A 23786-nucleotide genomic window follows, 5' to 3' on the forward strand; every position below is an offset into this window, starting at 1 on the left:
TGACTGGACTCGAGTCCGACTCGAGTCATGAATGGACTCGAGTCACGATTTTCTGATGACTCGACTTGACTCGAGTCATTCTCTCAAAATACAGAAATGACTCGACTCGACTCGAGTCAGTATGTGTATTGACTCGACTTGGACTCGAGTCATTGCGCATGACTCGAACCAAGCCATGTGACTCGAGACTCAGACGACTAAGACCGACATTTCATTGTAATTTCGAAGAATAGTGAAGTCACCACCCTATTGGGATTTCGTCTATTGGTACTGATGGTACTTGAAATGCGACCAGGAACTGTTAAAAGTGAGGAAAATTAGTATATTATAAACGTGAACCATTCGATGTCACCGAACAGAGTTCTAAAAGTGGGTTTAACAAAACTTGGAACTGGAAACTGAGCGGTCAACACAATGACTTGGACTCGGACTCGAGTCATAATACCGTAACTCGGACTCGAACCTCTGCTTGATGACTTGGACTTGACTCGGTGGTGATTGGAAATGACTCCACTTGACTCGAGTCAAAACTACAAAAGTGAGATTGACTTGTGACTCGGAGCATAGTGACTTGGTTACAACCCTGTATAAAATCAATATCTTCCGTCGCTTCGCTAACAATTTCGACGAGGACTTGCAAGGGAATATAGGCTAGACCGTACAATGTATTCGGCGTCTGAGTATTACGACAGAGTATAGATAACTAACCTACGGATAGAGGAGCAACACGTGATTCACGGTCGAGTGATGCGAGGGTCAGCAGATTTCTTGTCACTTCATAGCATGAAACGGCAACGTAATTGCTAATCCAATAAATACATGATGACCCGAGCGCTCAAATTAAATAAAGTTGATCTTATTTGAAAGCTACAGTCGCGATGATTCTGATAATATACATTGTAATCGGATCAGGGCAATGGAACCCTCTCGGAATACCCCTCAAAGTCTGAAAATCGGCATTGTTCTGAACAATCGCAACCACGCAAGGACCGTTGTTATGATCATCGTGCTGGTAATTGGAAATGTAACAATTAATGGCAACAAACAGAAAGCGAACTTAAATATGACAGCAGTGACTTGTAACTTTGATTGTTACGGAATAGGCCTACTTTGCTATGTTAGCTTTATTTTGAACCTGTATCACTTAAAGGACGTACGCAGGATATGTAATCACGGTACAAAATAAACTTGACTTCAACGTAAACGCAATTCCGGCTTATTTTAATAGCCTTGGTCCACGCATTAACATTCATAAATATATTTTATGCTCTAAATTCCAAGGAACTTTTCGCGGGACGTATAATGCTCGGGTCTGGTCCATTGTATCAGCGACAAACCTCGCCCGGCAACCGGACTTGTACAAACTACCGGATTTTCAAAATGCACAACTAGAACTAGGCCTACTTACCCACTTGCTAGAACAATAACTAACGACCCTTAAAATGGGCAAATAACTAACTAAAACACTACTGAGTAGTGATGCAGCTCCTAAGTAGCACGTTCATTTTCATTTTATCGGAATCGGATCGGCTTTCCACATAAACATCAGAACGGCCGCTTGAGATGGGAGAGTTTCCCTCTATTTTTCAAATGCGCAGGCAGAACTAGAACTACTCAAAATTCCAGCAGTTAGTTCACCGTTAACTAATTAGATTGGTAGTTGGTTCAAGTCTGCCGTTAACGACAAACGATTTTAGTATTTCCCAACACAACTCACCGTTTCGAGAAATACCATTATATTTTCGGGTTTGAGGCAGGACTTGCATATTCAGGTATACAAATATCACGTAAATAAAAGCAATTTTCGTTTCTAATAGTCTCTGACGCGCAGAGCGTGAGCGCGTGTCATCTGAGCGTCACTGTGATGTTCCTAGGGTTTTGCGTGACTTCCCCCATAATGCGTTTTTCTCTAGTCGGCACGATGGACCAGTCTAGCATCGTATATTCCAACATGGATTTCTTTCTGATGCGTTCCTTAATTAGTTGCTGCAGACTTTTCTGAGGTGGTTCCGCTTCGTACGACTGCTGAAAGCAATGCACTCGTTCAATTGTGTTATGTTGTATGTTAGCACGTGTACGATATTTAATTGCTGTTATGACGTCATTGTAACGCATGGGCGATTCTCACTTGCTCGGACGTGCTCCCCATACTCTGCAATCTAGATAGCGTTAGGTCTTGCGTGGAGTACAACGGTTTGGCGTCGAAAATAGGCGGGCGGTCTGTCTTGCGACCGAATGCAATCATGGATTTTACTGCGTTGCGCTTTTCTTCGTATCTTTGACTGGCCTTTTTACGCTCGTCCTGAGTCACTCCTGGATAGAGTAAATACAATGGTGGGATTACAACCAATGTGGACTGGCGCTTATGTGACGGCATAGCCAATCGTTAGTCATACCAATATTTAGAAAGTCGTGAATAAATCATTAAAACCAGTTGACATACTTATATCTCACAAAGTACCGACACAATCGCGCCAAAATAGCGTTTCCAAAACAAAACTTCACAGCGCAAAAATGGTATACGCAAGATGACGGATAAAGCGAGAACCATTTCAAGACTAATTCGTCCATGAATGACATTTTTATGGGGGTGTCATATGCCCACTATATCTCGGAGTTTTAGGTTGGTAGTAGTTTGATAAATGGGCGGAATGTGCCAAAACACGATTTAACTTAAACAAACAAGAATTATGAATATAAAAGATAGTGAAAGAATTAGCTCATTCTCAATTCTGCAGCAATACTCGAGGGGATTTCCCTTCTGACTGTGCGGCAATTAAAAAAGGGGAATAATTAGAGAGAAAACGAACAAAGAATCTGGATTGACCTTTGTACTCAGACATGAAACTGGAGTCATTCTACTTGTACTTTTCCACTCCTGATTCTACCTCGCCTGACCTCTGGACACGAGACTTGTGTATTATTTATTATATTTTCCCTCGAATAACAATGGATTGGCTTTTAATTTCGATGGTATGTACTTACTAGTAATTTTTATATTTCCCCCGAACAACAACAGTATAGTATTGTTATATTTCCCCCTATGAACAACAATAGTATAGTATTTGTTCCTTCGGATCCGTATGTGAGATCCCGGTGCGTGTTTTAGGTGGATTGTCAACGCGCGTCCGGCCAGATGATACGCCAAAGTGGATTCTCACTTACTTACAAAAAAAAAACGAAGCGTATCCATCCGAGTGTTAATAGTTTATAGTACGATGTGGATTGGTAATGATTGTCTGACGCAGAGTTTTCTCCTGACACGGGATATCCTGGTGCGCGTTTTAGGTGTCGATGCGTTTGGCTGGGCAAAGCGACGCCTACGGTCTGTGTCATACTGGAATCGTACTCTGCTTATTGACTGAAATTATAACGGTGGAAATGATCTGTTATGTCTATAAATATACGTGTCAACTCGAGTTCTCGAGAACCAGAAAGAATAACCATGTAAATAAAGCTCTAGATATTGTTACGGATCACAGAGCACGGATCACGTGTCGACAATCGCTCGAAGCCCGTCAACTGGTATTTTGAAAGCTCCCGGTATAATTGTGTATGGATTGTTGCGGTATTAGAATTGTGGTTACGGCTCGTTGGCGGTGCGAGGATCAGGTTTATAATAACTCCCTAGCTCGGGTATTATACGACGCGCTGCTATCGTTGCTTTGTCCAAGACCTAATTTACGATAATCGATTTCGCTTTCGAAAATAGACACGCGGCCGCGTAGACTGCATAGCGGCAATCAAAAAAGGGGGAATAATTAACGATAGAGAGAAAACGAACAAAGAATCTGGATTGACCTTTGTACTCAGACATGAGACTTGAGTCATTCTACTTGTACTTTCCCCCTCCTGATTTTACCTCGCTTGACCTCTGAACACGAGACTTGTATATTTAGTATTTTTTAATTGGGCTTGATAATAGCCACCTGTCCCGACCTATCGGTCCGTGGCCAATCCGAGGACGAGTCTTGGGAATAATTGCCCGTCAAATCCCCCGGATGACTTTTCGCTCCGCGTTTGATTCAATTTCGTGTACGGGGAGGTCATAGGAATAATTGCCGGTCGTGACGTCAGTATAGTTTTCTTCTGATCCATGAGATCCTGGACGGGGCTTGATAATAGTTGCCTGCCCTGACCCGTCGTCTCGTGGTACAATTTCGTGGCTTGGGAGCAATAACCCGTCAAACTGGTTGACTCGTCGTTCCGCGGTTGATTCAATTTCGTGTACGGTGGGTCATAGGAATAATTACCGGTCGTGACGTCAGTATAGTTTTCTCCTGATCCGTTAGATTCTGGTGCGTGTTTTAGGGGTTCATACGTCCGGCTGTGTAAAGTGATGCTTGTGGTCTGTCTCATACTGTCGTACTTGTCCGCCTTTTGCTTTTTTGTTGACTTAAATAGTGAGGAGAAATGATCTGTGGGAATCGTCGCCACGTGCGAATAACACATTTTACACAATTAAATACACATGTTCAGTTTATTTGAAGTAATAACGGGGCAAGCACATTAACTAATCGTCCAGAACAAGGTGTAGAGCTTCTTTCAGAGCTTGGCATCCTTTCTTGATATCAGAATCCTTTTTTTGATTTGCGATGTGAAAGCAATACCAGTTTCGCATACATGAGCATATGATTGCGTATAAACCGATATTGAAGTCTTCTGAGAGCATCTTCATTATTCTCCAGTCTACACAATATTATTCTCCTCTTAGTACGCTATGTCTCTCAATCCAACAGAACAGTTGAATTGCTATTCGAAGGTATCTGGTACAGACAACTGTAAACTAATTCTTTAAGTTTGTTCATCGTAGCGTAACGACCATTTTTACTAATCCATAACTGTATCATTTGATATCGTTGCTCAGTCAAGTTATAGCAATCCATGTATTGGCATTCGGCAATTTCATTGTCAGATAGCTCAAGTTTTTCACGTGCAAACCTATACCAGTTCATCGGGTCAATCCGATCCAATGTGACGTATATATCACTAGCAGTAATCTTGGACATATTCGATCTACAGTGTACAGCGAATAATCATGTAATAAATATTACACGTTATATATTGCCTTGCACTTGGTTCAACTACAATAACAAATAAGGCGATCAACTTACGCAATAATGACGTAATCATATCTCAGCGTTACTGAACCGGAACCAAGCAAAGCCGCTCTCGTAATAACTAGAGTAATCAACTACGCAATCATAATGACGTAATCATTACTGCACATGCTTGAACTGCAATATGGGCTGACCTTATTTGACTGATACGCGCTCGGTGGTGCAATAATGGGAATGAATTGTGACAGATTATACTCGGGTTGCCAATTCAAAGTCCCAAAAATCCGGCTAGCGCGTAAAGTCCTGTTATTTTCACATGTTGCGAGGGCAAAATACAGCATAAATCCGACTCTCAAGGCCATTTGGCCGCATCCAGTCTGGCTTTGCTGAAAACTGATGAAATCTGTGCCGGGTCCGGAGATGTTTCGTGACCTCCTCCGTCCAGACAAGATTGTTCTGCTGTAATATAGGTGTCGTTGTATAATAATTCACGTACAAAGAGACTTGGTATCGCCCCTTTGGCGGAATTCTGTTTGATTCGTCTATACAGGTGTTATTAGTGCGATCAGATTTGGCACCTCAAGGAGTATATTGATAAAAATCGTATCACGATGACAATAACTTTATCGGTCAACATACGGTCAACGGTCAACGATGCGGTGTGATGTACGTAAATCAGCTGTGATCAATCGAGCGTGACACAATCGCTGTCAGTCATCAATCTGCGACTTGACAAAAACTCGCGTTTTCGGGTTGTCAGCAACACAGTGCGATATATTTGATGTCCCCATCGACCCTCCTATTTTAATAGGGTTACCATGCGGCCTCATTTAGGGGAGCATATGTCCTCCATTTCCCAGATATGTCACCCCATTCGCCCAAATGTACTCTCTTTCTGTCGGTTTGTCCTCCTTGTTAGCTTAACATATCCAAAAAAACACCACGAGTAACGCAAAATGTGGGCCTAGATTACAAAAGTCGGGTATGTAGCTAAATCGGAAAAATGTCGCTATGATGGTATTGTGCAGGCTATTACGTGGATACGGTGGCCTGTGTAAACATGTGAATAGTAAAATCGCCCCAAACTCCCGTTACATGAGAAAAGATCGAGCGTAATCGACCATGTCGGGCCCACCTTCGTACAGCCAAATGATCCAATTTCGTACCGAGAATAGCCGGGGTGGTGGTACATCATTCTCACGAGATGTACTTTGGAATGCGTGTGAAATCGTCATCGTCCGCTACTCGACTAAAGCAGAATATAGCTTTGAAGTACTCAAGTAGAAGTAGTTTTAAAAGAAATGTCGGTATCGTGAAATTGCTTTCTATCCTAATTATAAAGAGTAGGCCTCCATAAAACTATCGAGCCAAAATACAGTTTCGACGCGACCCGGTAATTTGTAAATCTTATCTATGGGTTGCGCGGTGTGGTAATTGATTAGAGAGAAGCAGACACGGCGGTGCCTGTATAACGAGGCTGTTCTCAAATCTACATTGTCTTCGTTATTATCCGGGAGATATGGCTTTGCAGCGACATTGAGGTAGTTAAAATATATTGGTTAAATACGATTTATTCCTCATATATGGGGATCAACGGGTGAATAATGTATGGATTCAGTAATTCGGCCCGCCAAGTACTTCATTTTCTCATATCCGGCCCGCCGACCGAAGGAGTTGCCCGCCCCTTGTATAACACATATGTAAATGGTACAATAGCGACAGCTAACGGTTGTTAATCATCCATAAATATACAGCTAACCGGTAATACAGCCCTCAAGGATAAACTAGGAATATCTGTGTGAGTCGCCTCGATTGACCCATGCGGCAAGTTTAGACACGAAAGTATTTTGAGGTGTGATATAATCCCAGTAATTTTACTGTATTTTTCCACGCACACGTACCACAATCGAAAACGGGGTTCGTCCGTCTGATTCCCCGCGTTTGCCTCGAAGAAAAGTATCGGAGTGACCAATGCATCTATACGCCAAGTCTGTCCACCACTTTTGAGTAGATATTTGGAAAGACCGGCTCGTGATCACCTCCATACAAGGCCTAATAGTTTTGCGTACAGCGAAACTTTGTAGCGACCTGCGGGCTGTGCATGTGTTGTTAGTGCAATCGTGTTTAGCCCCACAAGAACGTAATCATTTGAGGATGAATAAAATCTTACCCCACAACGATACCAAATTTACCCCCTCAACGACTCCAACGGTATGTATTTATGTAAATTTCATATTTTTATGAAAAATCTAATCGACTACAAGATACTGTTACGTACCATCTCTTTCGATAGGGTTTGTTAGTATTGTAAAATGATGATCGGGAGTTGTGGTCTTGACACTAGGTCTAAAAGGGTAGGGGTATTCGTTAGTGATACACCCGTCTGACGGTGGGGTATTTGACAAAATCACTCTGTTTTTACTACGGAAACCATGATCCCACTTACGAGCTCTCATCACTTGTCGTACGAATGCTTGTAATATCGGTGTGATGTACTCAAAACAGCTGTGATCACTCGAGTGTGACGCGATCGAAGTCAGTCCTATCAGCTGTCCGAGGAAACTCGTATACTCAGTAAGAGAGAGAGAGAGTCTTTATTTTCATCCAACCAATATACATAGCACACGGCAGTGATGGTAGTAAAGAAAATATGCTTGCACAGTATTCGGTATTAGATAGGATTGATCGATAAGACCGTGAAGGTCATCTAGTCTGATCACACCAGCATCAAACAGGTACACTTGACTCTAAACAGTCTGGTTGTAAAGGTTGACGGCAATGCGATATATTTGATGTCCCCATCGATCCTCATACTAATGGGGTTGGCGTACGTCCTCCTTCTCCAGGAAAATATCCTCGCATAAATGTACTCCTTTTTGTGAATTTATCTCCCGTTTTAGCTTAAAATACCCAAAAAGACCGTGAATAACGCAAAATAGGGACCTACGAGAAGCGGGTAGGGTCTATCTTGCTGTTTTCGCATAATCCTGTTATTCAAATGTAGGATTTTGGTGTAGGTCTGGTTTATAGCTTTGTAAAAGTGAGGTAAACTCATTACAAAATTACTTTCTGCTTTTAAAGTCAAACGTGCAAAGAGTAAGTAATTTCACCTGAAACGGTTGAGGAGTAAGTTACAACGACTTGGATATATAGAACTAGTACCGCGTACGCGAATCAGTAGCGTCTTTTTACACCATTACTCAACCCAAGTCCACAACATACCTAAAAACGTGGTATTGTTTTGTGTATTTCAGTGAAGCAAATTCAATTCTCAAACCACTTTTCCTGTGACCGATCTCATTAAAAATCGATCAAAACCTGATCACCACCTGCGTAATCAATCCGCTGTGTGTAAAATGGTATACCATGTTCGGGTCGATCGTATATTAATTTTGCGATTTGCGGCGATCTGCTGTCGAACAGATATACTTTTGCCTACCCCTGAAGTATACAGTATTACCACGTGGTCTATATTACGGCTCAGTGGTTAGACAATACAGATTAGAGACGCCCCGTCCTGATCAATATAGTCCGATACTCCCAATCTGCGCAGTCGTGGTTCTTGACTCTCCAAGACCTCTGTAAGCATCAGTCTATCTCACTGTTTGTAGTGCCAATTTCAAACTTCGTAATAGTGATCACTCGCTCATGTGTAGAATATAGAAATTGACGCCTGTCCTATTTGCACGACCTCATGGCTTTGGTAAACTTACTGCCAAGTTGGACATTGATTGATCGTTTTCTTGTTAGCGTCGATATTCGCTCGTACGTGCTTTCATCTCTTTGAATGTTTGTTATCATCGAGGGTGGTCATAAATAGACAGTGGGACAAATTTGATGCGTTCAACACAATACGCGTTTACCGCATCTCATTCCGGACCGTAACCGATCGTTTACCGCACCTTTTATACGATAAATGTCGCTTTTCACTCATAGGTAAGCCGATGATCTGTGAAAACACAGGCGCTAACGTGTCATTTCGTTGTTCCTCCAACGCCACATGACCGCCTATGTAGGCTTTTGGGGTGCCCATCAATACAGTGTTGATCCATAAGGACCCCACTGTGTGCTATACGCCTCAATAAATATGTTTACTCGAGTTTACACCTGGTGTGGAGCAGTGAAGTGGGTGCAAAAAGTAGATTAGACAACACAAACCAGTTGACTACATCGATTAATATACGGGGGTTGATAAATTTTGTCAAGTGACTTTTGAATGGGTGTTATTTGTTTGTTGTTTGATGGATAAGATTGTATTCAATCATAAACTTCTAATATAATTCTTGTGGTGCTAAACCTGATTATACAAATGAATCAAACAGTATTCCACCAATTGGGAGTAGTTGCCCGTCGTCGTGATTGACCTCCTAGTTTGCGGTGGTAACGAAGAATGTATAACACAAGTGTAAATCGTACAATAGCGACAATTAGCTGTTGTCAGTCGTCCACAATAATACAGCTAACCAGTATTGCAGTGCGAATACGTACTCCGAACGAAAGGTATCGAGTTTGCGCAACGTATCGAAAAGAAACACCCGAATCTCAATCGTCCTGTGATTAGAAACCCCATAACCAGGCAAGAGTTGATCAAACGTCAAAAATTGAATATGATAAACGTAGCTTTTTTCTCACACGTAACCCGATGACGTGCGAAGACACAGCGATAACGTACCTTTGTCGTTATTATCTCAACGCTACACGACAGCGTATGTAGCCATTGGGATGCGGTACCCGTCCACACAGTATTGAACGCGATCCACAAGGACCCCCGCTGCGTGCCATACGTTTAATTTAATATTTTTATTCGTTACCGACACCTAGCGCGGGTACGGAAGTGGCTACACAATTGGAGTAGCCAATATAAACCGGGGCTTATTATTAGTAATTAATCGTGTCTAGCTGCTTATACAACGAACGTCTTTTCCACCATAAACTGGTGATCGATTGCTATTACATAGGAAAAAAAATTAATAAGTGTACACAAATAAGTGTATAGTTGAGCGGTGAACAACAGTGAACACTTATATGTCTTTTTTTTCTACAAACAACTTGATACAGATATTGTGACTTACCAGACTTACACAAACCACACCACCGTCGCAATAATGATCACTCACTCATGCTTAGAAAGCAGAAATTGACGCCTCGATTATTTTTACGACCTCGTGGCTTTGGTAGGCTTACTAAAGCGGAGAAGCCACTGTCAAATTGTACATTAAATTGATTGGTGTTCGTTCTCTTGTTAGCGTTGATATTCGTTGGTGTGTGCGTTCACGCTTTTAAAATTTACGCTGGTTTTTGGGGTGCTCATCAATATTGTTGAACGTGATCTATAACGACCCCACTGCGCGCTATACGCACGACTCGTCCTAGTCGAGTATTAGAAACGAGCATGAAAGTGGGTGAGCATATATCGCATATAGCGATAGCCCGTTAAATTAGGCCACAAGCTGTGAAATGTTGTGTGATATGCTCGCCCGCAGTGTAGTGCACACAGTCTTTCGGTACATCCGATAATGCGCGTCCACACTTTCCAAACGCATAGTCACGGGGTATGGCGGGGGACCCGGAAACTCGGGACATAACTTATTAGTAATTTTACCCGATGACGTAGTTTAGCATGGGTCGGTTTTAATGCTTTGCCGTCGTCGTGTTTTGTCTGACTAGTGTAAAATTTCAACTAGATGTACACTGTACAATGTGTACGCTGTACATACCCCCGATCAAGCAGTAGCGTTCAAAGTGCGTTTAACCCAACGGAATACCGATAATCACGTCACTATTTGAAACTATATACAGAGCGCGGGTCAATTGGGGGAAATAACATCCATTCAAAAAAGTCACTAGTTATGAGTATGTGTTATGGTGCTTGGCAAAATTTTTCAACTCCGCGTATATTAATCGATGTAGTCAACTGGTTTGTGTTGTCTAATCTACTTTTTGCACCCACTTCACTGCTCCACACCAGGTGTAAACTCGAGTAAACATATTTATTGAGGCGTATAGCACACAGTGGGGTCCTTATGGATCAACACTGTATTGATGGGCACCCCAAAAGCCTACATAGGCGGTCATGTGGCGTTGGAGGAACAACGAAATGACACGTTAGCGCCTGTGTTTTCACAGATCATCGGCTTACCTATGAGTGAAAAGCGACATTTATCGTATAAAAGGTGCGGTAAACGATCGGTTACGGTCCGGAATGAGATGCGGTAAACGCGTATTGTGTTGAACGCATCAAATTTGTCCCACTGTCTATTTATGACCACCCTCGATGATAACAAACATTCAAAGAGATGAAAGCACGTACGAGCGAATATCGACGCTAACAAGAAAACGATCAATCAATGTCCAACTTGGCAGTAAGTTTACCAAAGCCATGAGGTCGTGCAAATAGGACAGGCGTCAATTTCTATATTCTACACATGAGCGAGTGATCACTATTACGAAGTTTGAAATTGGCACTACAAACAGTGAGATAGACTGATGCTTACAGAGGTCTTGGAGAGTCAAGAACCACGACTGCGCAGATTGGGAGTATCGGACTATATTGATCAGGACGGGGCGTCTCTAATCTGTATTGTCTAACCACTGAGCCGTAATATAGACCACGTGGTAATACTGTATACTTCAGGGGTAGGCAAAAGTATATCTGTTCGACAGCAGATCGCCGCAAATCGCAAAATTAATATACGATCGACCCGAACATGGTATACCATTTTACACACAGCGGATTGATTACGCAGGTGGTGATCAGGTTTTGATCGATTTTTAATGAGATCGGTCACAGGAAAAGTGGTTTGAGAATTGAATTTGCTTCACTGAAATACACAAAACAATACCACGTTTTTAGGTATGTTGTGGACTTGGGTTGAGTAATGGTGTAAAAAGACGCTACTGATTCGCGTACGCGGTACTAGTTCTATATATCCAAGTCGTTGTAACTTACTCCTCAACCGTTTCAGGTGAAATTACTTACTCTTTGCACGTTTGACTTTAAAAGCAGAAAGTAATTTTGTAATGAGTTTACCTCACTTTTACAAAGCTATAAACCAGACCTACACCAAAATCCTACATTTGAATAACAGGATTATGCGAAAACAGCAAGATAGACCCTACCCGCTTCTCGTAGGTCCCTATTTTGCGTTATTCACGGTCTTTTTGGGTATTTTAAGCTAAAACGGGAGATAAATTCACAAAAAGGAGTACATTTATGCGAGGATATTTTCCTGGAGAAGGAGGACGTACGCCAACCCCATTAGTATGAGGATCGATGGGGACATCAAATATATCGCATTGCCGTCAACCTTTACAACCAGACTGTTTAGAGTCAAGTGTACCTGTTTGATGCTGGTGTGATCAGACTAGATGACCTTCACGGTCTTATCGATCAATCCTATCTAATACCGAATACTGTGCAAGCATATTTTCTTTACTACCATCACTGCCGTGTGCTATGTATATTGGTTGGATGAAAATAAAGACTCTCTCTCTCTCTTACTGAGTATACGAGTTTCCTCGGACAGCTGATAGGACTGACTTCGATCGCGTCACACTCGAGTGATCACAGCTGTTTTGAGTACATCACACCGATATTACAAGCATTCGTACGACAAGTGATGAGAGCTCGTAAGTGGGATCATGGTTTCCGTAGTAAAAACAGAGTGATTTTGTCAAATACCCCACCGTCAGACGGGTGTATCACTAACGAATACCCCTACCCTTTTAGACCTAGTGTCAAGACCACAACTCCCGATCATCATTTTACAATACTAACAAACCCTATCGAAAGAGATGGTACGTAACAGTATCTTGTAGTCGATTAGATTTTTCATAAAAATATGAAATTTACATAAATACATACCGTTGGAGTCGTTGAGGGGGTAAATTTGGTATCGTTGTGGGGTAAGATTTTATTCATCCTCAAATGATTACGTTCTTGTGGGGCTAAACACGATTGCACTAACAACACATGCACAGCCCGCAGGTCGCTACAAAGTTTCGCTGTACGCAAAACTATTAGGCCTTGTATGGAGGTGATCACGAGCCGGTCTTTCCAAATATCTACTCAAAAGTGGTGGACAGACTTGGCGTATAGATGCATTGGTCACTCCGATACTTTTCTTCGAGGCAAACGCGGGGAATCAGACGGACGAACCCCGTTTTCGATTGTGGTACGTGTGCGTGGAAAAATACAGTAAAATTACTGGGATTATATCACACCTCAAAATACTTTCGTGTCTAAACTTGCCGCATGGGTCAATCGAGGCGACTCACACAGATATTCCTAGTTTATCCTTGAGGGCTGTATTACCGGTTAGCTGTATATTTATGGATGATTAACAACCGTTAGCTGTCGCTATTGTACCATTTACATATGTGTTATACAAGGGGCGGGCAACTCCTTCGGTCGGCGGGCCGGATATGAGAAAATGAAGTACTTGGCGGGCCGAATTACTGAATCCATACATTATTCACCCGTTGATCCCCATATATGAGGAATAAATCGTATTTAACCAATATATTTTAACTACCTCAATGTCGCTGCAAAGCCATATCTCCCGGATAATAACGAAGACAATGTAGATTTGAGAACAGCCTCGTTATACAGGCACCGCCGTGTCTGCTTCTCTCTAATCAATTACCACACCGCGCAACCCATAGATAAGATTTACAAATTACCGGGTCGCGTCGAAACTGTATTTTGGCTCGATAGTTTTATGGAGGCCTACTCTTTATAATTAGGATAGAAAGCAATTTCACGATACCGACATTTCTTTTAAAACTACTTCTACTTGAGTACTTCAAAGCTATATTCTGCTTTAGTCGAGTAGCGGACGATGACGATTTCACACGCATTCCAAAGTACATCTCGTGAGAATGATGTACCACCACCCCGGCTATTCTCGGTACGAAATTGGATCATTTGGCTGTACGAAGGTGGGCCCGACATGGTCGATTACGCTCGATCTTTTCTCATGTAACGGGAGTTTGGGGCGATTTTACTATTCACATGTTTACACAGGCCACCGTATCCACGTAATAGCCTGCACAATACCATCATAGCGACATTTTTCCGATTTAGCTACATACCCGACTTTTGTAATCTAGGCCCACATTTTGCGTTACTCGTGGTGTTTTTTTGGATATGTTAAGCTAACAAGGAGGACAAACCGACAGAAAGAGAGTACATTTGGGCGAATGGGGTGACATATCTGGGAAATGGAGGACATATGCTCCCCTAAATGAGGCCGCATGGTAACCCTATTAAAATAGGAGGGTCGATGGGGACATCAAATATATCGCACTGTGTTGCTGACAACCCGAAAACGCGAGTTTTTGTCAAGTCGCAGATTGATGACTGACAGCGATTGTGTCACGCTCGATTGATCACAGCTGATTTACGTACATCACACCGCATCGTTGACCGTTGACCGTATGTTGACCGATAAAGTTATTGTCATCGTGATACGATTTTTATCAATATACTCCTTGAGGTGCCAAATCTGATCGCACTAATAACACCTGTATAGACGAATCAAACAGAATTCCGCCAAAGGGGCGATACCAAGTCTCTTTGTACGTGAATTATTATACAACGACACCTATATTACAGCAGAACAATCTTGTCTGGACGGAGGAGGTCACGAAACATCTCCGGACCCGGCACAGATTTCATCAGTTTTCAGCAAAGCCAGACTGGATGCGGCCAAATGGCCTTGAGAGTCGGATTTATGCTGTATTTTGCCCTCGCAACATGTGAAAATAACAGGACTTTACGCGCTAGCCGGATTTTTGGGACTTTGAATTGGCAACCCGAGTATAATCTGTCACAATTCATTCCCATTATTGCACCACCGAGCGCGTATCAGTCAAATAAGGTCAGCCCATATTGCAGTTCAAGCATGTGCAGTAATGATTACGTCATTATGATTGCGTAGTTGATTACTCTAGTTATTACGAGAGCGGCTTTGCTTGGTTCCGGTTCAGTAACGCTGAGATATGATTACGTCATTATTGCGTAAGTTGATCGCCTTATTTGTTATTGTAGTTGAACCAAGTGCAAGGCAATATATAACGTGTAATATTTATTACATGATTATTCGCTGTACACTGTAGATCGAATATGTCCAAGATTACTGCTAGTGATATATACGTCACATTGGATCGGATTGACCCGATGAACTGGTATAGGTTTGCACGTGAAAAACTTGAGCTATCTGACAATGAAATTGCCGAATGCCAATACATGGATTGCTATAACTTGACTGAGCAACGATATCAAATGATACAGTTATGGATTCGTAAAAATGGTCGTTACGCTACGATGAACAAACTTAAAGAATTAGTTTACAGTTGTCTGTACCAGATACCTTCGAATAGCAATTCAACTGTTCTGTTGGACTGAGAGACATAGCGTACTAAGAGGAGAATAATATTGTGTAGACTGGAGAATAATGAAGATGCTCTCAGAAGACTTCAATATCGGTTTATACGCAATCATATGCTCATGTATGCGAAACTGGTATTGCTTTCACATCGCAAATCAAAAAAAGGATTCTGATATCAAGAAAGGATGCCAAGCTCTGAAAGAAGCTCTACACCTTGTTCTGGACGATTAGTTAATGTGCTTGCCCCGTTATTACTTCAAATAAACTGAACATGTGTATTTAATTGTGTAAAATGTGTTATTCGCACGTGGCGACGATTCCCACAGATCATTTCTCCTCACTATTTAAGTCAACAAAAAAGCAAAAGGCGGACAAGTACGACAGTATGAGACAGACCACAAGCATCACTTTACACAGCCGGACGTATGGACACCTAAAACACGCACCAGAATCTAACGGATCAGGAGAAAACTATACTGACGTCACGACCGGTAATTATTCCTATGACCCACCGTACACGAAATTGAATCAACCGCGGAACGACGAGTCAACCAGTTTGACGGGTTATTGCTCCCAAGCCACGAAATTGTACCACGAGACGACGGGTCAGGGCAGGCAACTATTATCAAGCCCCGTCCAGGATCTCATGGATCAGAAGAAAACTATACTGACGTCACGACCGGCAATTATTCCTATGACCTCCCCGTACACGAAATTGAATCAAACGCGGAGCGAAAAGTCATCCGGGGGATTTGACGGGCAATTATTCCCAAGACTCGTCCTCGGATTGGCCACGGACCGATAGGTCGGGACAGGTGGCTATTATCAAGCCCAATTAAAAAATACTAAATATACAAGTCTCGTGTTCAGAGGTCAAGCGAGGTAAAATCAGGAGGGGGAAAGTACAAGTAGAATGACTCAAGTCTCATGTCTGAGTACAAAGGTCAATCCAGATTCTTTGTTCGTTTTCTCTCTATCGTTAATTATTCCCCCTTTTTTGATTGCCGCTATGCAGTCTACGCGGCCGCGTGTCTATTTTCGAAAGCGAAATCGATTATCGTAAATTAGGTCTTGGACAAAGCAACGATAGCAGCGCGTCGTATAATACCCGAGCTAGGGAGTTATTATAAACCTGATCCTCGCACCGCCAACGAGCCGTAACCACAATTCTAATACCGCAACAATCCATACACAATTATACCGGGAGCTTTCAAAATACCAGTTGACGGGCTTCGAGCGATTGTCGACACGTGATCCGTGCTCTGTGATCCGTAACAATATCTAGAGCTTTATTTACATGGTTATTCTTTCTGGTTCTCGAGAACTCGAGTTGACGCGTATATTTATAGACGTAACAGATCATTTCCACCGTTATAATTTCAGTCAATAAGCAGAGTACGATTCCAGTATGACACAGACCGTAGGCGTCGCTTTGCCCAACCAAACGCATCGACACCTAAAACGCGCACCAGGATATCCCGTGTCAGGAGAAAACTCTGCGTCAGACAATCATTACCAATCCACATCGTACTATAAACTATTAACACTCGGATGGATACGCTTCGTTTTTTTTTGTAAGTAAGTGAGAATCCACTTTGGCGTATCATCTGGCCGGACGCGCGTTGACAATCCACCTAAAACACGCACCGGGATCTCACATACGGATCCGAAGGAACAAATACTATACTATTGTTGTTCATAGGGGGAAATATAACAATACTATACTGTTGTTGTTCGGGGGAAATATAAAAATTACTAGTAAGTACATACCATCGAAATTAAAAGCCAATCCATTGTTATTCGAGGGAAAATATAATAAATAATACACAAGTCTCGTGTCCAGAGGTCAGGCGAGGTAGAATCAGGAGTGGAAAAGTACAAGTAGAATGACTCCAGTTTGATGTCTGAGTACAAAGGTCAATCCAGATTCTTTGTTCGTTTTCTCTCTAATTATTCCCCTTTTTTAATTGCCGCACAGTCAGAAGGGAAATCCCCTCGAGTATTGCTGCAGAATTGAGAATGAGCTAATTCTTTCACTATCTTTTATATTCATAATTCTTGTTTGTTTAAGTTAAATCGTGTTTTGGCACATTCCGCCCATTTATCAAACTACTGTTGGTATACATTTAAGTAATGATTGAGTGGATTTTACGCTTTTAGCACAGACATCCGCGGGATCTATTGTACGTAGTCAGAATAATTTCGGCCAAGTTTCTACGTGACGGAGGTTTATCTGGGTTCCTCATGGCAGATCCAGCTGTTAACACAGCGTCTTGAAAAGTCCACAGGAAGAGTGATTCGAGCGTCAAAGTCGGCAGTACAGACTCGAAAGTGGACGCAAGAAAACGAGAGTGAATGAAAGTGTGGGAGAGCGCGATCATGAAAAGTCGAACTCAAGACCAAAAACCAAAGATACTGAACTTTAACAAATGCATTGTCATGGCGCACAAGGCCTAAACGGGCGATAAGCGCCACTGTTATTGTTGTATAATAATAATAACTTGGTATTAATTCCGGTGGTTTGAAGCAGAAGGCTGGTCAGCAAATTTTAAAGGGGTGTAACACATTATTTTCTTTACATTAGGTACATTGCTTTTTAAAAGTTGCCTTTACCCATGTCAGTATTATTGTAACTATAGTTATATTTGTAGTCAGCAGAAAGATGTGGGCTACAATGTTTTGTACGATTTGGCTAACTGAAAATTCACAAAGGTTTCGTAGGCTATAAGATGTTCTCATGATACCAACAAAATTGGAAGATTCGTATGCTCGTTCCAACATAATCAACACATACAGTTAGGGGAAGCTATTTAAATCGATGCTCAATCGATATAACCCCCTACCCGGCCTCTTTGTGATGTGTCATGCATAACTTTCAACATTTATGGGCGACATGGGGCTATTATCCCGCTCCTGCAATGCCTACGTTCGGAGGTAGATATTTCTTGGAGCAGGGAAACGAGTTCATTAATCAAGCAAAGTTAGTTTTGTATATATACATTGTAACGAGCGCCACTGGCACTATGGGTGTGCAAAAATCAAACACACTTTGTTACATGTAATATTCACAGAACAGTTGAAACTTATTGCTATATCTATAACTATATATTGCGCATAAGCTTTTGTCTATTATATGGTCAACGCGCGGATGAATTCAATAACTTGAAGGACCTAACTATTATTACAACTGCTATCGGCCTGACGCGACTTTCATATCAACTTCAACACAAAAGGCTGTAATCAAACTAAAGACAATCGAGAATGAAATAATACGCTCTCCTCGGCACCTACTATTGTAGTTGCGGATGATTAGAATCGCTTTATTTATTACCTTACCTTGACGGTCCAATAACTTTATAGACGGACAATGGTGAATCAAATGTAATCTGTAGCCTTTGACTTGCGTTAAGGGGTTATAAAGCATATCTGAAATATAAGTTGTAGTGATTAATGTTGTTATTTAGGCACAAGTAAAACTGGTATATATAGTCCTTACAAAGCTCATGGCATGTGGAAATCGTGTTACGAAATTGTACGAGTAAGGTAGAAATATGTCAAATACGTTACTTGTCGCGATCCAGCAAAATTTAAAAAATAACAAAGTTCGATCCATGTACTCGCATTTGAATGCTTTAGGATTAGGACTTGGTAAATGATTTGGGGAATTCATCATCATCATCATCATTGGTTTATTAGCAATTTTATCAGTTCAATACACCACAAAAAATGCGATACAATGAAAAGAAAGGAAGATGTCGAAGCGACTAGGAGTTGTCTATGGAATCAGACACCCACCTTGGCCTAGGCGATGTAAAGAGGAGGCATGCACACTGAATGAAAGGAAAGAAGATAGTATAGAAAAAGGAAGCGACAAGAAATAGGGCGGCATGTCATGGGAAGCGAGATCGATAGGTCAGTCGTGGTCCGGTAATCTTGAGGATGGACTGTATTTATTTAGTATTAATTGCTTGTATTTCGACTTGAATGTGGACATGCTCGTCGACTGCCGGATGGCCGGCGGGATACTGTTCCACACATTAGGTCCGGCATATTTGATAGAGCGATGATCTTTTCGGTCGATCATATGATATTTGGACGACGTGGACGCGCGTGTGTTGTACTTGTGCGCTTTTGATTCAGAGGTAAAGAAGTCATTGAAATATTCGGGGCAACGACCGCAGTGATTAATGGATCATATAATCATACTGAGCACTTGGAGGTTCATCATCGGCTTCAGCTCCAGCGTTGTTTCGTCAAGATCGACGAGCTGATTCTTTTGGAGCATAAGAACCTTCAGGCAGGGAAGATGGCTCAACATTCCATATATACTTTTAATGTCGTTGTCGTGTAGATATAACTCCGCGACTCTAAAATATATATATATGGATCAATTACGCTTATTTGGAGAGCGATAGCAAATCGAAGCAAGTTGATAATGCCGACACATTGCATGCTGGGATGTCAAATGGCGTACACGTGCAATGATCACAGGTCAATCTTTCAACTCAATGATTTCAATGTGGCGAGATAGCGAACCGGTGTAATCCACAGCTGCGACGTCAATGGGCTGCGGGTTTGAGTCCACCCGAGGTCGATTCCAGAATTCCCATCCAAGTGTTGGAAGTTTTTCTAGGCTGCTCCACGCCATCTCATGCGTATAAGCGGTGTCTTATAAAAACATAAGTGGACCGAGCTACAAGTGGACATAGCTACGGAATAGATTAAAAAAGAAATTGACCTGGTGAAAATCACCACAGTAGTCGACAAACACCATCAATATCAAAAACAATAATGATTTCACGTTAACTTTAATAACATGGTCACAGTTATTTTGACATAATCCCACTTCACGCTATGACTGATTGCTAACATTATGACTCGATATCTATCACGGCGATTAACCAGACGAAAGATGGTCGATAACGGCGTAGCCTACTTCCACTTTTTATAGTAATTAAGTAGGATTTGCCTATTTGCAATAATTACACCATTTTTTATATTGTTCGACTACTTCCACTTCTGCTTTCAAGTGAAAATCTACCGAATTTTTGCAGCTTGGGTTTTGAAAAGTTTTGTATGTTCGTATCACGTTCTATGAGTGAAATTCTTTTTAGCATGGCAACATAGCCTGTGTCGCAGTGACTGAATATATTTCCAAACACTGGAACTATTTTAGCGTCATAAATCACTTTGCGCACCCAGAAATTCCAAAAGTAGTTTGATTGCTTGCTTCATCATCATTGGTTTATTAGCAATTTTATCAGTTCAATACACCACAAATTTGCGATACAATGAAAAGACAGGAAGATGTCGAAGAGAAAAGGAGTAGTCTATGGAATCTGACACCCACCTTGGCCTAGGCGATGTAAAGAGGAGGCATGCACACTGAATGAAAGTAAAGAAGATAGTATAGAAGAAGAATGCGACAAGAAATAGGGCGGCATGTCATGGGAAGCGAGATCGATAGGTCAGTCGTGGTCCGGTAATCTTGAGGATGGACTGTATTTATTTAGTAGTAATTGCTTGTATTTCGACTTGAATGTGGACATGCTCGTCGACTGTCGGATGGCCGGCGGGATACTGTTCCACACATCAGGTCCGGCATATTTGATGGAGCGATGATCTTTTCGGTCGATCATATGATATTTGGACGACGTGGACGCGCGTGTGTTGTACTTGTGCGCTTTTGATTCGGAGGTAAAGAAGTCATTGAAATATTCGGGGCAACGACCGCAGTGAAACTGATACATGAACTTGGCGATTTCTAGTTTCCGCATATCTTCTATGTTTAGGACGCCGAATCTCTTCAGCAGCGACTTATTGGATGGGCAGCCAGGCCCCTTTGGGGCCCTAGCTATGATTCGGAGCACTTTATGCTGTAGTTTCTGCAGTGGCTTGAGTGCAGTTTTACTGGCAGCCCCCCAACAGAGGATGCCATAATGTAACTTCGATTGGATTAAGGATTTAAAGAGTATCAGAAGAACCCATGCTGGCATGAAGCGCCCAAGGCTTGTGGTATTCATGGTGTTTGTCGACTACTATGGTCATTTACACCAGGCCGATATTGTTCATTATTTTCCGTAACTGCCGACTTATAGCCCGGCCCACCTCTAGGCATTTTGCAAGACACCGCATACGCGGATGAGGTGGCGAGGAGGAGCATAGGTAAACCTCCAACACTTAGGTCTCGGAATTCCGAAGTCGACCTTGGTCGGACTAGAATCCGCACCCATTGGTGTTGCAGCCGCGGATTATATCACTGCGCTATCTCGCCACTCCAAAAGTAGTCTCCTCCAATCAACTGCTAAAAATATGAGACAAAATTCACTTTCGAAACCACATGCTTGAGTAGCCTACGTTTCACACCTTTTTTCCTACTTTACTTTTAAGTAATTTTGACATGTCTTGGAACTCGTTATGCTTCTACGCCACTATAGAGTAGCGATTATGACCACCTCTGCGTAAGACTAATAGCTTGATATGTCCTGTCAATTTCGCCAGTCCGAAAACCAAAGAGGCTATATATCAACAGTTTTACGCGCAATATGCTCCAAAAAAATTGGCTCATGTATAGTTGGGTTATCCATATAACTTGACCGATAATACAAACCTGAAATTGGCATGTATGAAAGACTGGCGTGGTTGACTTGGAACTGATAACCGAGTCAACCTATTGCCGTGCAGCCATATATGCCTCAGGTATCTGAATCTTTCAAGATCACATAATTCTTTAACAGCACAGTTTCCGAGAAATAAATCGCCGAGATCATTATTTCTTTTGATCCGGTGATCTTTCATGTATCTTGATATGATCTGAAAATGATGACGATGATTTCAAAATTCGTAATGGCCCCGTGAGCACTAATACTGGAAGGAATGGCACAAATGCTGAGACGTACGTGACCTAAACACGTAGTAGCAAAACACAAGTTTAATTTGATATGTTAAAGCAACTGCATATAGGGGTAACGAAGCGGACAACAGAGTCTAAACTCTAAAGCACGCGGTTTAGAGGCTCATACCTATAAGCGCATGCGTGTCAATCAACGGATGGGCATTCCACCACAGCTGCTAGACCAGTGGTTCTCAACCAGGGGTTCTCGAAGTACTTTTAAGGAGTCCGCAAAATTTCCAAATTTGGAATTGACGGATAACCAATTTGTACCTTTTTTAAATAAGGGAAATCACAAAGTAGTTTCGCTAAAGAGCTGCGAGTGCTTCGGTAAGCACATAAACAGAATGGCCGTATGAGATCAAATATCCTACTGTGTAAACTCAGAATAGCTTGAAGGTGAGCTGCTATATGGAAATGACTAGTCTGGACGTGATAACTTCATTGAAAAATCTGTTTTTCAATTTTGGTGTCATATATGCTGCGATTGTGCTCAAAGGTGGTGTCGGAAGCCGAGAGGCGTTAATATTCGCCACCTGCTACCTTTGTGGAAATGGATTTTCGGCACTCGTTCATATCAACTCGAAGGCGTGAATTTTCAAAACTCGACCACGTATTTCAAGAAATACGGCAGGAAATTCAGCTGCAAAAGTCCTTTCGAATTAATAAAAGTCTACCCATATTGATACATATAGTATGGCATCAGTTTCCAGAACGGTCATTCTGTTGCTGGTTATCACTAGCCTTGAGTTTGAGTTTCTATTTGCACAAGACAGATGACGGTTGCACGATAATTGTGCTAAATTTGAACTAAAACTTGAGGGGGTCCGCGGGGGTCCGTCCTGGTCCAAAAGGGGTCTGCGAAGACAAAAAGGTTGAGAACCCCTGAGCCAGACCTTCTTGATCGGAATTTCCAACCCGGAATCGAGGATATACAATATAAATCTAGGAAATATATCCGGATATCAGTATCAATTATAACTGAATATAATTGGTACGGTACGTACGACAGTTGCCATCGTATTTGCTTCATTTGTCTCATAACACACCCCGACCCAATCCAATAACTAGTAGAGTTTACCAACCTGAAGAAGATCGTTAGAATGACCATCGGCAGAAGGCATAACCACTGACTTTGTACCAAAGAGTTCGTAAACTTCAGAATTTCAGCAGCAACGCGACCAGCCAGCAGCACAAAGCTAATGGTGAAGTGGCGTCAACACCTGTCTCCGTAACCATGGATACGCTGTAAAAGCTAATTCAGTGAAGCGTGCAAGAACGTATGCCGCACCCGCACGAGAAATGAATGTCTGCCCAGAAAATTAGAATTTATAGGCTACAATGAAGCTGAAATTTTTCTGCGAATATTTTATAAAGGAACATATTATGGACTCACATCTGGGGTGAACTAAATTTGCTATTCAGCGATACTGTCAAATTGTA

General features: G+C 41.9%; 1 protein-coding gene and 2 long non-coding RNA genes across 4 annotated transcripts; 1 reads left to right on the top strand and 2 right to left on the bottom strand.

Annotated features, from left to right (window-relative positions):
* Nucleotides 1-1719: 1719 nt before the first annotated feature.
* Nucleotides 1720-23622, bottom strand: LOC145438253 (leucine-rich repeat-containing protein 72-like). 2 transcript variants are annotated; one of them, XM_080315640.1, is made up of 6 exons: nt 23429-23622; nt 22062-22264; nt 19658-19818; nt 18788-18877; nt 2129-2313; nt 1720-2022 (listed from the first exon to the last, which is right to left on the bottom strand). In XM_080315640.1, the coding sequence occupies exons 1-6, from the start codon at nt 23465-23467 to the stop codon at nt 1846-1848; spliced, it is 855 nt and encodes a 284-aa protein (XP_080171766.1). In that variant the 5' UTR covers nt 23468-23622; the 3' UTR covers nt 1720-1845. The 2 variants fall into 2 exon arrangements, with proteins under 2 accessions (XP_080171766.1, XP_080171765.1); XM_080315639.1 differs by having other exon boundaries at nt 1720-2025; nt 23429-23613.
* LOC145438261 (uncharacterized) lies at nt 4341-10143 on the bottom strand. The gene is made up of 2 exons (XR_013914902.1): nt 7507-10143; nt 4341-6309 (listed from the first exon to the last, which is right to left on the bottom strand). It is a non-coding gene; the product is annotated as an uncharacterized LOC145438261 (long non-coding RNA).
* LOC145438262 (uncharacterized) lies at nt 10471-16308 on the top strand. Its single transcript, XR_013914903.1, has 2 exons — nt 10471-12689; nt 13887-16308. It is a non-coding gene; the product is annotated as an uncharacterized LOC145438262 (long non-coding RNA).
* Nucleotides 23623-23786: the final 164 nt, after the last annotated feature.

The sequence above is a fragment of the Botryllus schlosseri genome, chromosome 4 (assembly GCF_051294905.1).
Source record: "Botryllus schlosseri isolate E-star chromosome 4, Bs_hap1, whole genome shotgun sequence".
Classification (NCBI taxonomy): domain Eukaryota; kingdom Metazoa; phylum Chordata; class Ascidiacea; order Stolidobranchia; family Styelidae; genus Botryllus; species Botryllus schlosseri.